This window comes from Misgurnus anguillicaudatus, chromosome 12 (assembly GCF_027580225.2).
Source record: "Misgurnus anguillicaudatus chromosome 12, ASM2758022v2, whole genome shotgun sequence".
NCBI classification, from domain to species: domain Eukaryota; kingdom Metazoa; phylum Chordata; class Actinopteri; order Cypriniformes; family Cobitidae; genus Misgurnus; species Misgurnus anguillicaudatus.
The window spans coordinates 9,918,755-9,936,135 of NC_073348.2; the positions used below are offsets into that span (position 1 = coordinate 9,918,755).

Here is a 17,381-nt window from a genome sequence, read left to right on the forward strand (position 1 = left end):
CAGCTTAGATTGTGTTATGTTTACAGGTTTTTCTTCCAATGCAATGTTATTATAAATGCTTTAAAATATATATTTTTAAATACATTTCAAAATAAACACAAAAAATATATATTTGTGAAAAATACAGTTTATTTAACATTTCAAAATATATTTCAGCACATATATTTTTGGCCATTTTTGAAATATATTTCAAATTATATTTGAAAATATATTTTTATGTGATTATATGTTCCTGTTTGAATTTTGTTTCATTCACATCATGATCAAAAACTGTTTCACTTTGAGATAAATCAATGTCAAAGTGCTTGTGAAGTGACATAAACCCACACATGTCCTTTATGACATCACCATGCTTTCTGTCCATTAGATCCTTGATTCGGTCTCCATCATCTGAAGAGCATCTCAGTTTGGTTTCCAAGCAACCGTTTCCAATCAGCATAACAGTTTAATGGACCATACATTTAAATAAAGAGCAAAGCTGTTTTGACCGTATCAGTTCATGATGTTTTCTTGTTTTTATTATTCCATTCACATGTGCTTCAGTATTTTGTCATTTAAACTTTACAGTGGATAATACTGCCCTACAAAGGCAAAAGACCTTAACTCGCTAGAGTGTAGAACTGAGAAAAAAAGACTTTAAAGTTTCGAATTTTTAGTGACTTTAATGTCAGTTATTTTCTCCTTGATTTTTATTTTCTCGAAAAAACAACGAAATTGATTCAAGATACTTATCCACATGATAAAGGAGGTCTTGAATGTCCCAAAAATGTCAATAACTAATTTTCGACCAAAAACAAAGTTACTGCCTTTTGTGGGGCAGAATACATGGGGACATCACTTTTGGACAGATTCTTTGGCTGATGTTTTAAAATACTTTCCTAAATTTCTCAAGCATACATAACATGCTTTCATGTCGTGCTATCAGAGGATATTTCAGGTGGTGCTTAAAAGGTTCTTCACAGCGATGCCATATAACCACCTTTTTTGGTTCCACAAAGAACCGTTCAGTCAAAGAAACTATTTCTTTACACATTTTTATAATCTAAAGAACCTTTTCTCACAGAAAAGGCAATGGCATCATGAAGCACCTTTATTTTTAGGAGTGTAGACCTAATACTCTTATGTTTAGCAGTGATATTTGTAAAGTATCGTACACATCTTATGGTAATGACACATTAAGTCATGTTAGACATTGATTTAATGGTGAAGACAGATTGTGTCCTCTACACTGTAAAAAATCCAACTTTAAAATGTTCAATCAAAAAAGAACATTAAGTAACTTGAACAAAGATTTCTTTGTTGAAGGGCGTAAATTGATTATTTTGTGTTCACTGAATGAAAAGAGCATAATCATTCAGCTAACAAATATTATTTTGTTGACTGGACTTAGATGTATAAGTTTTTGTCCAATTCGCTCACCCAACTTGCCAAACTGAGTAATCTGAACAAGCCATTTAAAAAAAAACAATTGTCGGAATGGTTCCCAGCATGCATTGCGACATGTTCACTTCTTTGGTTAATATTTACTAAAAAAGATGACTGTTTTAATGTTTGCTGGATTTATTTATGTTGTTATGTTGTTAATGTTAGTTATATGTTGTATTTAGAGTAATTTTTAAAGAATTATGTTTGTTCATTGTTACCATGATTGAGAAGTGTGTGTTCAGTGTAGAGGGCAGCACAATGAGTTAGCGCGCATCATCGTTGCCTCACAGCAAAAAGGTCTCTGGTTTAAGTCAGACAAAGACTTTGTTTATGAGACCTTTTTGTGTACACCCCCACAGTCCAAAACATGTAGATTAGTTAAATTAGGATATAGTAAATTACTCTTTACGCAATTTAGCCACTAGTGGAGTAAACATAGAAATTTGCTTATTACCTAATCAGTTTAAGTTGGTTCAACTTTTTGTGTAAGTTAACATTACTCAGTAAATTGAGTTAGGTGAACTACATCATCCAAGAGTTGAGTAAACTCAAAAAAGCTGTGCAGCAAGTTGCCTTGAAAATTTAAGTTAAGTCAACTTTTTCTTTTTTACAGTGTAAGGTGTGAGAGTAAACATAAAGATGCAGTTGGTGTCCACATACAGTACATGTTGATCTCTGTATCTCCAGACTCTGTCCCTGTTTCTTGTCACTAAAGTCAACGCTATTATAATGGCACCTCAACGTTGTGTCAACCCATCACTGATGAAGAAACCACTCACAGATCTGAAAACACAGTCTATCACTTAACATTCATACTGAAGGTGACTTGTAATATTGATTTCAACCTTGGCAAGCTTACAATACTGTGGTCGTGTGGCAAATTACACAATCTACCCTAAAGGACCCATTAGTAAACTCGACCCGGACAATGATAAGAGTGGATTTGACTGAAGAGACAGTGCAGTAGACAGAAGTGTGGCCTGGCTAGCTGATTATTGTACGTTTTTGACAGTTTTTTCGTGCTAAAGAGATGGCTCATACCAAACAGATTAAAAAACAATAAAAGAGCATCTGAAACAGTACTTTAATTCAGATGCTTAAAAAAAACGATTTTTGCAACATTAATCAACTGTTGATTAACTCTGGATTTTAAACTTTAACAAATGCATGAAAAATGTTAGTTGTGTACAAGTAAACAATAGTTTGAAGAATAAAAGATTGCCACCATGTAACCTGAAGTCATGTGCATAGTCTCTAGATTTTAGCCACAGCTGCACGATAACCAATGTTTGCTTGTTAGCCATACTGCCTGTAGGCCATTATTTTATCAAGAAAAAAAAACTTGTATCTAACAGTGACCATTAGCAGTTTCTTCCAGCAGTGCCACCAAACGGTCATTAAAGTTATAAAAAAAATCATGAGTCATACTCTCTGAAAATGTCTTTGGGTCACACAATGTACAGTTATCTTTATAAAGACAGTAGTACTGCCTGCATGTCATTTAGCATACTATTAGACCTTTAAACTATAAAGGTAAAAAATGGTTTATGGTCAGGTTATGTTCCTGCAAAAAATTATCGTAACATTCTGCAGACGTTTTTTCCGAAGTGACTTGCAGTGCATTACAAGCTATACATTTTAGGTGTTTCTCAAATGCAAGGACGCGTCCAATGGAGTAGGGCTGTCACGGTTACGAAATTTGTTTGACGGTTAATTGCCTAATAGATTGTGGCGATTATAACGATAAATTGCCTGTTTTTGTGCTTTGACATTAAATTCTCATACATTTTTTTGTTTGTTCATTGTTGTGATTATTTAAATTAAATCTTTCGCAAGGTTTACCTTGATTTATAAATATTAATACGCATAACACATTTTTAAAAGTAATTATTTAATGAATATATTTTTCAAAAAAAATAAAAATTCTTCATAAAACTATAAACACAACAAAGTGTCTAAAAAAAAACAAAAATAAAAATGCAATTAAAATTAACCGACTATACCAGAACAAGCCTTAAAGCAACACTAAAGAGTTTTTGCTCTTTGCTCCCCTTACAGGTTGGAAGTGGAATTGTTCATTACCACTGTCGTAAATAATTTAGCCTACTGCAGCATAGCTGGCTCTGATTGGATTGTAGGTCTGCCGTAAAGCAAGTTTTTGTAGTTTTCACCCGAACTACAGGACCGCAACCCGACGGTTGGAAACTTCTTTAGTGCGGTTTTGGCCGAAAGAGGGCTGCAAAGCGAATGTGAAAGTGCCGTTCACCCTGTTTCGAGTTAATGAACAACTGAAAATTTTTTGGAAACGTTATTTTAAGCTAAAAAAACCTCTTTGGTGTTGCTTTAAATAGTAGCCAATCCTGCTAAGGTCGTATTAGTACTGGACCACATGTATGTTGTGGCTGTCCAAAAAAAAAAAAAAATCCTGCAGCTCCCCCTTGTGTTTTTTAAAGAGATGTGCAATCATTGCGGTTATATGAAATCATCGCGATGAGGTCAAACAATCGCGATGAGACGATTATTCTATTTTGTTTACATCATACGTGTGTGCACTGTGTATAATAACTCTGTATAGATAAATACACACACGTATGTATATATCTAAGAAATGTTTACATGTGTATATACATTTGTATATTTATGTATAATTTATATTAAATTTAAATACTTAATATATATATTTTTTCTTAAAAATATACATGCATGTGTGCATATTTATATATACACAATTATTACTCACAGTTCACACAAATATATGATGTAACCAAAAACCTTTATTCTGCAACAGATTAATCGTTATGCAACCCTAAATCTAATATTTAAAATATGTATAAATAAATATGAAAATTTAGGCTATTAGTAGAATGTGCTGTGGTGGGCAACTCACAGACTAGCACCATGTTGGAGACCACGGGTCAAGTAAGTGTGTATGGCAATGTCATAACGGTTCCTGCCCCGTGCGTAAAGAGACTTGAAAAGACATGGCTGCCTTCAAAGCACACGTTGTTGCTAACCAACACCAAATTTCTTACAAATGAATGCAGAAGCAGTGGAGGATTAAATACAGCATTTTATTCACTGAAGCCAACACTGTGTACCTGATGTCTGTAGGCAGGTGTAAGACACACTCATGCCCAAAAGATCATTGAACAAACAGATTCAATCCTCCGAACTCACGGCAACAGCTATATTCAACGACATTTACAGATTGAAAGGAATATTACAGGATCACAGCTAGAAAAGATATTTCACTATGTTCGAGTTTGGACTCAAACTGATGGCTAAGGCGCAATCTGCTCTCCTTTATGACTTACACAACAGCATCTGACAGGAGATCAGAGATAAACAGACAAAAATAACATGGAGTCTACAGCGAGAGAGTCGTAATGTTCACGGTTAAATCCGGTTCAGGGGAAAAGATCACAGAAGTGTGTTGTTGTCAAAAATATTAACACAACGTAAGACATTTCATTTGAAACCTTTATCTCATTTATAACATTGCATGCCACCATCTTTATGTTCCAGCATGTTCTTTTTGTCTTCCTACACATAAAACAACCAAAGAAATGAAGATATTAAATGCTAAAGTTTCTGTATGACGTGCACTGTTAAAGGGTTTATGCGCAGGAAACCATTCAAGATCTGATAACACTTCTGTATTAATGTGTGTGAATATATAATAAAAAATAAAAGTTGATCTAAGTGCTTGTGTGTTCAGGACTGGATCCTTATCCAGCAATATGAAGCTGCAGCAATATAAAGTTTGATATAAGAGCTTGAAACAACAAAACCCAAAGATATCGAACGAATCGATTTCATCTGCCAAACAGCTAAATTGACTTAGAGTAAAAAAAAAACAACGCTAACAAAAATAAAGTGTCCATAAAATATTTCAAGTAAACAAAAGTCATTTCAGACCAGAGAAAGATCCAATAAACGATTACGTGTAAAGATCTTATACTACTTATAGAAACAATACATGTTTACATACAGACTCCTTTAAACACTCAACAAAAACAAACAAAAATGTAGCGAACATAACGTTGATGTGCAATAAACCGTTCGTAAAACGTTTACGCCGACTCTTTCTGTGTATAAATGTCAACATCAGGATCAAAGTACCGAACCTAAATGTCTTTCAAAAACCTAAACATGAGAGTAAAAACACGAGATCACTACGAGACAAACGAACACAAGTCTACACGTGTACCTTCAATAACAGCAACATCATTTGGTTATGCTTAAAAAAACTAAACGAGAAACAAACAAACAAACTGCGATAAAACGACGTAACGTAACTCTAGCCTTTATAAAGCTATATCTCTACAATACTCCAATGAATAAAGTCATAAAGTGCACTATAAATACTACCGTCATCTTTACAACAATAATGTACTGAAATCAAGAATTCAAATCTAAATGTATATAAAACACAAACAAAGAGCATTTTGGCATTTACACGACTCAAAAAGCAAAGGATTGAATTCAACAGATAGAAAAATAAATGGCACAGACCGCTGTCTGAAAATGCCGTAACTCAGCACGTACCTGGAAATCATCATCATTATTATAAAATCTATTTAGAGTTTCTGTCCACATGCTGGTATCATACATTAACTGTGTGTATATATGTGTCTATATATTGAGAACTGGATTGTTAGTAGTGGGTTAGTAAATTGAATATACAACTAACCACAACGAAAGGTTTCATAAATTCAGTATTGTACTCATGCACTGAAATCTGAACGGATCTTGTGAAAGATCGTAGGAAACCTTGTGTGATTATGTCACTGAATTTATATGATGAACTAACAGCTTCCTTCAATTAGGGAATACATTTCTACAACTAATGTGGACATTTCTACTAAATACTGCTCTTAAAGAAAGAAAAACTAAAGAGGAGACAGCACATATATCTCAAAGCAAATCTTTACACACGAACAAATATAATCACGTTTGTGACGTTCTGCACTATTTTCCCCACAAGCACCGGTGCTGGTCGAGGGAGACCTCCATCAAATGATCGATTTATATTTCACACAAACGTTTCTGATAGATCTGTTGACTGATAAATAAATGACATCAGATTTACAGTCACAGGTGATGTACAGATGGTCTATGTAACCTTGGGTGTCTCAGGCCTGTGCTCCTTTCGTTCAGACGTGTTGCGTTTGACTTTAGCCGCAGCCGGTTGGGACTCTTGGTTAAGAGAAGGACTGGATTGAGATTTCTTCAGCGCTGCGTCGCTGTCTCTGGCCATCAGGACCTCCTTCACTCCCTCCTTCAGAAGTTTCACGTACATCTCATAACGGCTCTCCTTCACACACAAATCAACAACATCAACATATTAGAGCATATTACATGATCAGACAATAACTTTAGGGAAGACTCTAGTGTGCTTCCATGTAGTCTACACCCTACACAGAAAGCATACCAAGATTCACTTCTATGTATACGACAAACATAAAGGTATGTTTGTAAATACTACTTAAATGGCTTAAAATCACTAATGCTGCGTTTACACCAGCCGCGGTAGAGGCGGCAAGCGCGGGTGATTTACATGTTAAGCCAATGCAAAGACGCGTTTAGGCATCCTGCGGCGCGAATGGCGCGGAACCCACGTGAATTGAGCGTTTCCGCAGTAAACACGCTTGTTGAAAAATCGGCGGATTTCCGCGTTAATCAATCAGGACCTTGCTGTAGTACTGACGTGACTACAGGAAGCGAGCAGAGTCTCAGCAGAGTCGCAGAAGCCCCTTCCATGACGCGAATTTCCGCGTGAATGTCTCGAATGACTAGAATTTCACGCGCGGCTTTCATGCGCGAATGAAGCAAGTAAACTCCAACTATGCACGAATGACGCGTTTTTGCCGCCTCTACCACTACCACTCTACCACCCATTATCTCTCTGTAAAACAAAAACTTTCATCACGACTCTGTTCGTAATATATTTGATTAGGCAGATTATTGACAGTTAATAATAGAGATATTTCTATGCTGTTACACAAAGACAAAAAACTAACTTTAAACATTATTAGATAAATATATCTATGCCCAGTTTTACAGACAAGGCTTTAGCCTAATCCCAAACTAAAATGAAAGTTTAAGCTGTCTAAACTGAAAATAACCTGCCCTGAAATATCTTTATTTTTTAATGGAATTTTATGCATTCTGACTTATTAACACAGTTATAGGGTTCTTTCCTCATGCTAAACGTAGGCAAAGTGTCAAAACAGCAGTTGGGTGTGTTATAGAGTATTTCTGTGCCGAATGCACTTCGCCAGGGTTCGTCGAAAAGTTTTTTTTCGATTACGGGTCCAGCTGACGTTTCAGGGGTTTCTATACGCATCACTTTTTAATATGGGCACCTCCCCCGGAAAACCCCGCCCACCCGTCAGACGCTAGAACTTACAAACATCACATCACGTGACACAGCTTTGTTTAATTTCAAAACTCAACAATGGCACGAAAGATGAAGTGTGTTTTTGGATGTAAGGAAAAGAAAGCCAGCCTTATGGAAACGATGGATATAATTTATTATCTGGGGTAGCAGCGGAGTTTTGCATGTGTGTTTGATGCACTGGACTTCATTGAAAAGTCCCAACCGGGTCATGAGTTGCATGCGGTAAGTAAGACTTCTGTCTTATGTTGGAAATAGGCGCGTGCATATTATATAAATGACACAAACATGTAGTGAATAATAAGTTAAAACAGTGTTGTATAGTGTTGCATGACTCTTACTCGCTCCTCCTGCGGTAGTAACTCCTCCTTCTTCATTTTTTCGTATGTTATCGGAAAGAATCGGTAAAGCTGATCTATTTTTATAAATCTGATTAAACTAAAGACTCTTCGGAGATATAAAGGATGTAATACTACTCTATAGGTACTCCAGATTAACATCAGAAATGCAGAAATAGCGTACTGTATGTTATGGAAGCTTTAAAATATGTCAGTGCCATTGTTTTGTCCAAAGATGCACACATGTAATGTTTATTTCTAAGGACATTTTACTAAAAGTGACATAAATATCCTAATTTAACTAAGCTAGTCCTGGTTAAAGATAAACCTTGTCTGTGAAACAGGGCCCTAATGATATTTTCCTCTATAGACACCTGAGTGGGGACAGATTTTGTCTTCATTCGAATATTTATTCTCATTGGAGCGCTGGTGAGTGTTAATTTTTGGCCTGATATGTAATCTTGCACATGTGACTGATGCGAAACTCTTCATTAGGGGTGCACCAATCGATCAGCAGATGATGCTTGCTATGCTTCTCAATGAATTACAGTGAAATGCCGCTACGTCCAAAAGCAAGAGGGCGCTCTTGTTCAGAAACTCAATGTGCGCTGCAGACGAGTAACTATACACACACAGCTATAATGACACGCAGCTCCAGGAGATAACTTAAGGATATATTTATATTGCTGTTCTTCAAACCTTTTCAGGTATTTTCATGATAATAAAGAATATGTATAATGATTGTGTTGGACGAGTGTTGCTTTTTCAAATGCATGTTATAAACGAGTCAAACTAACAGCGATTTCAGATTAATAAGGACTTACTGATCAAAAGCCGAAGTACATGAAATAGCTGTGAATAATATTAGCTGTGCGATACAGAATTGTTATTGGCCATGTATTATTAATGTATATCGCCATTTATCATAGCACCCCTACTCTTCATAGTCTTACTGTTGCTGTTAGGAAAGCACCTGGGACACAGATGTGAAACACAGCTATAACATCAGCTTTAGTGTCTTCAGTAGTGTATATTATAGGATGGTCTTTTTCAGAGGAGTTCTTATCTCTGTATTATAAAACACAGTGACAGTGTATTGATCCAGCTCACACTTTATGGAGCACATATCATTCCTAACCCAACCAAACTGTGCCAGAGTGCAAACTGTCCCCCCTCCCTACTCCCTCAGGTGCATGCACTCACACTGTACTTTAACCAATTCAAGCCCTGGCACACTTTTGTCATTAGGATGCGATTGTTTTGAACAAAACAGGAAGTAAAGTGCTTTCTTAACACTGGAACCTACTGTAATGTTAAGTCTTTGATTTCTATTCTGAGTCGTTTGGTGCACGAGACACAGCCCTCTCACATGCCTATCATATTGCTTAGTTAATCTGTCGCATGTGCAGCTCAGACATTCACGTAACCCTGCGGCGCTCTCTGGGGCGATATATGATCACACTGCATGTTTCATGCCTGAGCCTAAGTGAACTGTGCCCGAGCCGACCTCTGCAAGCCAACCAGAGCGCGATCAACCAAACCACACCCTATATGGTTGGAATAATGTGAGTGCGCCCTATATGTATGTATGTATATACTGGGTTTATGTATATATCTATAAATGTACATACATATCTATCTTTTATGTATGCATATGTCTGAATATAATATCAGCAATTTTATATACTGTACACTTAAATATTTACACCACATGCGCTATATAAAAGTCTACACTGTACATTCACACTAATATATGAACACTGCACATTTAGCATTGTGTACTTTCATACTTTAGCTTACAAGATGATTCATAGAGTAAGGTTTTCATTGAGTGTTTTCTGTACATATAACAAAAAAAACTTTTGAATCTGAATAAGAAAAAAATCCAGGTGGAAGGTTTATTTCTACAATCATGAAAACATTAGTAGCTATAGTTTTTATGCTTCATACGTTATCTTTAGCTTTTGTTTTATTTTGGCACAAAGATACTTTAAATCTGTTTAAGATGAGTTCTATTCTTTTCATGTGACCTTAGCTATCAGTCAAATGAAATGGCCCTTGTTATGCACATTTCCATAAATTCAAGCTGAGCTCAGGCCTGACGTTTCAAATGAGAAAATGTCAAAGATTATGAATGTCCCTGTGTGTCAGGATGGGAAAGAGAAAATAGAGTTGAGATAAATGCAGAGGTGTTTTATTGTGTCTCTCACATCATAAAAGTCAAAAGCACCTACCTCAAACTCCAGGTAGTGCTCTTTCAAGCGGTACTCATCGATCTCTTTGGCTTTGACCTTCTTGTCTGGAGGATAGGACCTGTGCTCGGCTAACTCTGTGGAAACATGCTTCAGTTTGGCCTCGTGAGACTTCAGCTGTTCTTCCTGCAACATACATTTAGAGGAACATAAACACAGACCACTTTAAAGAAATACCTCCCCTCAAAAAAGCACATGGAAAAATTATTGAAATTTGAAACAAAAGTATAATCTATAATAGAGGGGACTTGTCACCTTTCGGCAAAATTCGCAGACAAAGACGAATTATCCTTTGATTTGTCTAGATCTAATGAGTTTTTGAAAATAAGGGGTGGGGGGGGACAGGGTTGCAGTAAATGAAATTATGAAAATCATGTCCAGCTATTGTGGTAATGATGTCAACTAACCAGTTTGGCGGTCATTATAGTCACCTTATTCACTGCTGATTGAGCTGTTATAGTCTGTGAAGATTTAGCATGCATACCACTGATCTATATACACTCACCTAAAGGATTATTAGGAACACCTGTTCAAATTCTGATTAATGCAATTATTTAATAAAACTATCACATGGCAGTTGCTTCAATGCATTTAGAGGTGTGGTCCTGGTCAAGAGAATCTCCTGAACTCCAAACTGAATGTCAGAATGGGAAAGAAAGGTGATTTAAGCAATTTTGAGCTTGGCATGGTTATTGGTGCCAGACGGGCCGGTCTGAGTATTTCACAATCTGCTCAGTTACTGGGATTTTCACGCACAACCATTTCTAGGGTTTACAAAGAATGGTGTGAAAAGGGAAAAACATCCAGTATGCAGCAGTCCTGTGGGCGAAAATGCCTTGTTGATTCTAGAGGTCAGAGGAGAATGAGCCGACTGATTCAAGCTGATAGAAGAGCAACTTTGACTGAAATAACCACTCGTTACAACCAAACTATGGAGCAAAGCATTTGTGAAGCAACAACATGCACAACCTTGAGGCGGATGGGCTACAACAGCAGAAGACCTCACCGGGTATCACTCATCTCCACTACAAATAGCAAAAAGAGGCTACAATTTGCACGACCTCACCAAAATTGGACAGTTGAAGACTGGAAAAATGTTGCATAGTCTGATGAGTTTGGATTTCTGTTGAGACATGAGAACATGGATCCATCATGCCTTGTTACCACTGCGCAGGCTGGTAGTGGTGGTGTAATGGTGTGGGGGGTGTTTTCTTGGCACACTTGAGGCCCCTTAGTGCCAATTGGGCATCGTTTCAATGCCACAGCCTACCTGAGCATTGTTTCTGACCATGTACATCCCTTTATTACCACCATGCACTCATCCTCTGATGGCTACTTCCAGCAGGATAATGCACCATGTCACAAAGCTCAAATCATTTCAAATTGGTTTCTCGAACATGACAATGAGTTCATTGTACTAAAATGGCCCCCACAGTCACCAGATCTCAACCCAATAGAGCATCTTTGGGATGTGGTGGAACGGGAGCTTCGTACCCTGGATGTGCATCCCACAAATCTCCAAATATGCTATCCTATCAATATGAGCCAACATTTCTAAAGATTGCTTTCAGCACCTTGTTGAATCAATGCTATGTAGAATTAAGGCAGTTCTGAAGGCGAAAGGGGGTCAAATACAATATTAGTATGGTGTTCCTAATAATCCTTTAGGTGAGTGTTAATGACTGTATTGCGCATAGAGCGCTAAACGTAACAGCGAGATGTGAAGCCAGTGCAGAGTTCAAGCGGCCATCTTGTTATGCCCAAACGACAGAGGGCATCATTGACTAACATTCAAAATCATGATCTTAATTTACCCAGTTTACAGCGTATCAGTCACAGTTTATGTTTTAAGCGGGCAGGATAAGGGATTTATAGAAATGGTTATTTGACATTAAGGTACACGGCCATGCCATCCACGCCACGCGCTCCGCGCCATTCGTGCCGCGACTACCGTGCGTACCGCCCGCAGGATGCCTAATCGCGTTTTTGCATTGACTTAACATGTAAATCACTCGCGCTTGCCACCTCTACCGCTGGTGTGGTCTGGTGTGAACCCTGCATTAAGAAAAACTTCCAACTCAGCTTTGACTTTGTACATTTATCCAGAGCGTGAACTCAACGAGAGATGCTGTGCGCTGCGTTGCCACAGACACTGCTCTGGTGGCTTTTTTAGGATTAGGTGTGCATTTATCAAAAAATAATGCCAGGGTAGGTGTACATTTATCAATAAAAATACTGCATACCCCCATGGAATATTTCTCAACCAATCAGAAACAAGAATTGGTATAGATTCTGATAAACAATGCCCTTTATGTTCCACAGATAAAGGAAAGTTATGTAGGTTTGTTAACAAGGTTTGTAGGTTTGTTTAATTTGTTATTGACTGATTGTTTTTAACCCACCTGAGACATTCGGGTGGTGGTCGCCGGCAGCAGCGGGCGGCTGAATTTCTTCTGTGAGCCAATGGCAGCGGGGAAAGATGGGGCAGAAAACATGGCCGCCACGGAGTTGATTATTCTCATCCAGGACTCCATTTCCTCAGGACTCCTATAAACCAAAAGACATTACATCATCATATAAATAAAGCCCAGCTACAGTTTAGCATTTATTCAGAAAATGGCCATTCAAGGACGAAGTCACTAGCTCTGAAATACTGAACCAAGAAGAAATAAAAGCTCTGTGGCTTAATTGTTCTTGAAGTGAAGCATGAAATTAGATTTGAAGTTATTGTAAAGTCTCTGCTGTGTATGTAGTGTAGTGTATACAGTGATGAGTCTCTTACTGGGCCTGAAAGAGAAAAACTCTCCAGTCAGCAGTCTTCAGCTTCAGGACATTGGGCTTCTTCTCGTAGTCCACAGGTTTGACGGCGAGAGCGTGATGGACACTGATGGCGTTCTTCAGATCGTCCTCTGATAGAGATTTCTCTGGCTTATATTCATCCTGCACAACATCCAGACAACATGACACAGTTTGAGTTCTTCGGGTAAATAAGCGGATAATAAAGCAGCTCATATCATATTTAGTTTAAGCTCATGAGGTTAAACATTATCTGTAGATGTCCTAACTTTAATTTCATTTGCATCAAAGTTCCTTTAAAAGGCAAGTCGATGCATTTCACAGTGATATTTAATACACTGCAGGGCAACCATTTCCAGTTATCCAGTTTAGTACAGCTTGCATCTACTTGAATGATGAAAGACCGTCATCTCTAAAAAGCTTACAAAGCATATGGTTTAAATAAAAGATTTAAATAATCAGACAAGAATGATTTTATAGCCTTTATTTCTTAAACTTAAATTACAAAGACTTTTTTAGGTCGGTCCAGACTCACTTTTAACAAAATCTACAGTGAGACTCTAGCTGGGTTTCCATCACATTGATTTTATGCACATTTTGAAATATCGCATAAAAAACGAAAAATCCCTTAATACGCAAAAAAGTTTTAACGCTGGCCTGAGGTGCTTTTTAAAAGTTAATATAATTAATGGGAGATGGATCTGCATTTGCAGAATAAATTCTGATGTAGAGAAGATTAAATCCACGTGATTGATCGTTTAGCTGTATCAGCTGACGTTGTCTTTCCCATATATGTGGCTCGACAATTACAAGCTGCACTGCTAGTATATTTATACATTGCCAAATCATAAAAAAATGCAGCCCTGTCTCCATTTTCTCAGCGTGCCTTGTTTTATTTAATGTTGGTTTTATTTAATGCTAGATTACCAATACTACCATCATTTGCTGGAACAACTTAATGGAAACTAATTTGCATTTGTTTGTTTTTATTTTTTGCAATGGAAACCTAAATGATAAATGAAATAATGTGACTGCTCTTCATATACTGAGAATTAATATTTAAAGAGTCTTTTACAGATGTCTACTCACTACTTTCTTTATTTTTAGTATGCTGGTGATCTTTGGTCCCGTACACAGTTCATATTTATTCGGTTGTCGGTTCCCCTTTTAATGTTCTGTACACACACAGTTCAGTAATTACGGGACTGACAACCACATTCTACAACCGAATTAACTCCCACATAATGCAGGGAGTGACAACCGCATTTACAGAAACTCTGCATAATGTGTACATAACCCAACTGAACAACTAGTAGTTAATAAAGTGTTTAAACGTGCATCATGGAAATGACAGGTCTTTCTTTATAAAAAATTAATTCCTAGACGGGGAAAAAAGTCTTCTGTATGTGCGGTGCAGAAAATGACAAAGGCACGAGTGTTTGCTGACTAGTGTTGCCAGATCTTGCACGAATGAACCACCGAGCAAGAAAATCCAATAATAAACCGAAGTAAATTCAAATGCTTTACCTCAAAGATCAAAATATTGGGACCGGCACCTTTACACTTTAATAACAGTGAGTCTTGTTTTGTACAGACATGAAACAAACATCTAGGGGATTCACTACCGCATTTAAATGCGGTTGACATAACTTTTATCTAAAAGTATATAAAAACAACTTTAAACTACTCACATCAGTCTTTCGTATTAACAGATATGCTTTAAGACATTTTCATGAGAATAAAAGCATCATAAAGAGTTTTAGTAATAATGATTAAAATTAATTATTAAATTAAATTTAAGTCTTTATTATTAAAATTATACACAGAAATGTGCTTAATCGTGATAAAAATATAGTCAATGTATACATCTTAATAGTTGCCAAATGCTTCATTTTTGTATTCAGAATTTTATTTGTATTTCCAGACATTTGTTTGTGTGATTCACATAAGCTATATTTACTTTTTCATTAAAGTAAGTCACAAATGACTAAACTAACATAATTTAACATGTTTCTGTTAAACTGATGGATTGTTTTTTTTTAAATCTATGAGCAGAAAGAAATGAAACAGCATAAAAGCACAAACCTTCTGTAAATAAAGGATCATGCCCTTCAGAACGGCATAAAAAGTCTTCCAGCCTCGCTTCCCTCTCGGTGCTGGAGAGCACAAATACAAATAAGAAATAAATCAGGAAAATAATCTGCTGTTAGGCTGTAAAAAAAAATCCTTTAGTCTTTCAGTCACCTTCATGTTGTATCAAACCAATAAGATGAGATGTTCAGCAGACAAACACTGTACAAAGTCTAATAAAAGGTCCAGTTTTGTGTAAGCAATAGAGCTAAACTCAATCAATATCTACTGTATGAAAAGCCTGTCATCCATTTCATCTTGTGTGCAATGTTTGATACTTTATGTCAGCAGAAATGAGATTTGACGGCTTCCATCCCTAAAAATATCACATGACTTCAGAAGTCTCAGGGGGGGGGGTCGCACACCGGACGCACAGCCCAGCGCCACGTCGAGTCGTGTCTAGGACAACTCGGAGGTATCATACACTGGAAGTGCACATTACATAGCGCCAGCTTAGTCTGATAGCGTCTACTTCAAAATGCAAAATACACGTTAGTAGCCAATGTTAATCGTTAATGATTTGGGACAAATATGATGTTATTTAATGTTAAAGTATGTAAGTTGGCGACAGGGACGGTGTGCGTATGGGTGATTCTCACGAAACCATTGAAAAACCACGGCACTAATGATTTTAGCTTTAAAATTTGTAATATAGTAACATTAAAAAGCATCAGAATTAACACAATACTGTGTTCTACCTTGTACAATGTGTGATTTCAACATAAGAATTTATAATTGTAAATTTTATCTCATTTTCTGCTAATTCTCATTACCGCAATGTGTCCGGCTGTGTTTGAACATGCGTTATGTTGTAATTTAACCAAATTAAAAATAAACTACTTTAGATGACAGAAAAAATATTTACTAAAGAAAAATTAGGAAAATGATGTGTCCATGCCTGATGTTCTCATCCTCCGCAACACTTTTTGAAAACAGTTTAAGCACACATACAGAATTTTAATCAAGTTTGATTTTGAGTGACCAAGCACATGGACCAGTTACTTCAAGATGGCTACCAGGTAAGATCATTTTTTTTACAGTTAATTTGAAATATTGTCTTGTCAGAATGCTTACACAACATTTTGAATATCATTACCGCAACAGATGCTTATTAAATGTTAATTTAATTAATAGAAGCATAATATTTTGATTTTAAATGCATGTGCAGAATCTCCAAATTATGTTCTTTCAAGTTTGTCATTTCATTTTGAAAATATGTCAGTGTTGATGTTTTCTGACTGTTGCGGTAATGAGATTTTTTAGGACAAATTTTTTAAATTATGTTACAAAAAGTGTTAAATGATAAGTAAAAGTTTTTAAATTAATGTTCCCATTTACTCCAGACTTTGTTTTTCAATGTCTGGTAGGAAAAAAAGTAAATGTAAGCAATTTTTACATTTTCATGCTTGACATTTTTAAAACCAAGTTTTCGTGAGAATCACCCGTATACTCATAGAAAACAATTTGTTCGATTTTTTTAGAATGGCGCGGCGCTGAGCTGCGCGTCCGGTGTGCGACCCCCTTAAGAGTAAGACATCACATTATCAAGAGCATCAAACAGCATGGCTAATACATGCTTTAATTTAATATGGATTAAAAAAGAAGTGTGTGGATTGTTTTCACTGTAGGGTTGTTGTGTTCACACACAGCCAACACATTTATGCCCTTAGATTTTGCATAATATGTGCTCTTTAATGATACATTTGTAAGTGAACTAATGTTTTGAGCTTTTTAAACAAAGTCAAAATCAAATTCATGTTCATGTCATTTCATGACACTGGAGGGCAGGTCCAGTTCTTTAAAAAAAACTATAGTGTAGGTAATAGACAATAAATACAGTTAATATATGTTATAGTCCTGTATAAGAGAGGATATACTGTCTGACACCGAATAAGATTGGGTTGAAGGTTGTCTTTCAGTAAAACTCATCATACAGTTAGTTTCATTGGTTGAATGACTTTGATGAATGTTTTCTCTCTGATTGTGTCTCTGTACATCAGCTTTATTTACAGCTGTCCTATAAGAGGAATGGGATCCGTG

At 36.5% G+C, this 17,381-nt stretch overlaps 1 protein-coding gene across 6 annotated transcripts in view; it reads right to left on the bottom strand.

Moving 5' to 3' along the window:
• Positions 1–4,477: 4,477 nt before the first annotated feature.
• psd3l (pleckstrin and Sec7 domain containing 3, like) overlaps positions 4,478–17,381 on the bottom strand; it is a 106,190-nt gene continuing 93,286 nt past the window's right edge. For all 6 annotated transcript variants that reach the window (XM_055206805.2, XM_073873900.1, XM_055206806.2 and 3 more), the window contains 5 exons: positions 15,297–15,367; positions 13,198–13,355; positions 12,818–12,962; positions 10,398–10,541; positions 4,478–6,742 (listed from right to left, as the gene is read on the bottom strand). In XM_055206805.2, the coding sequence (XP_055062780.2) occupies positions 6,542–6,742; positions 10,398–10,541; positions 12,818–12,962; positions 13,198–13,355; positions 15,297–15,367 (719 nt within the window). In that variant the 3' untranslated portion in view covers positions 4,478–6,541. The remainder of the gene's footprint in view (positions 6,743–10,397; positions 10,542–12,817; positions 12,963–13,197; positions 13,356–15,296; positions 15,368–17,381) is intronic.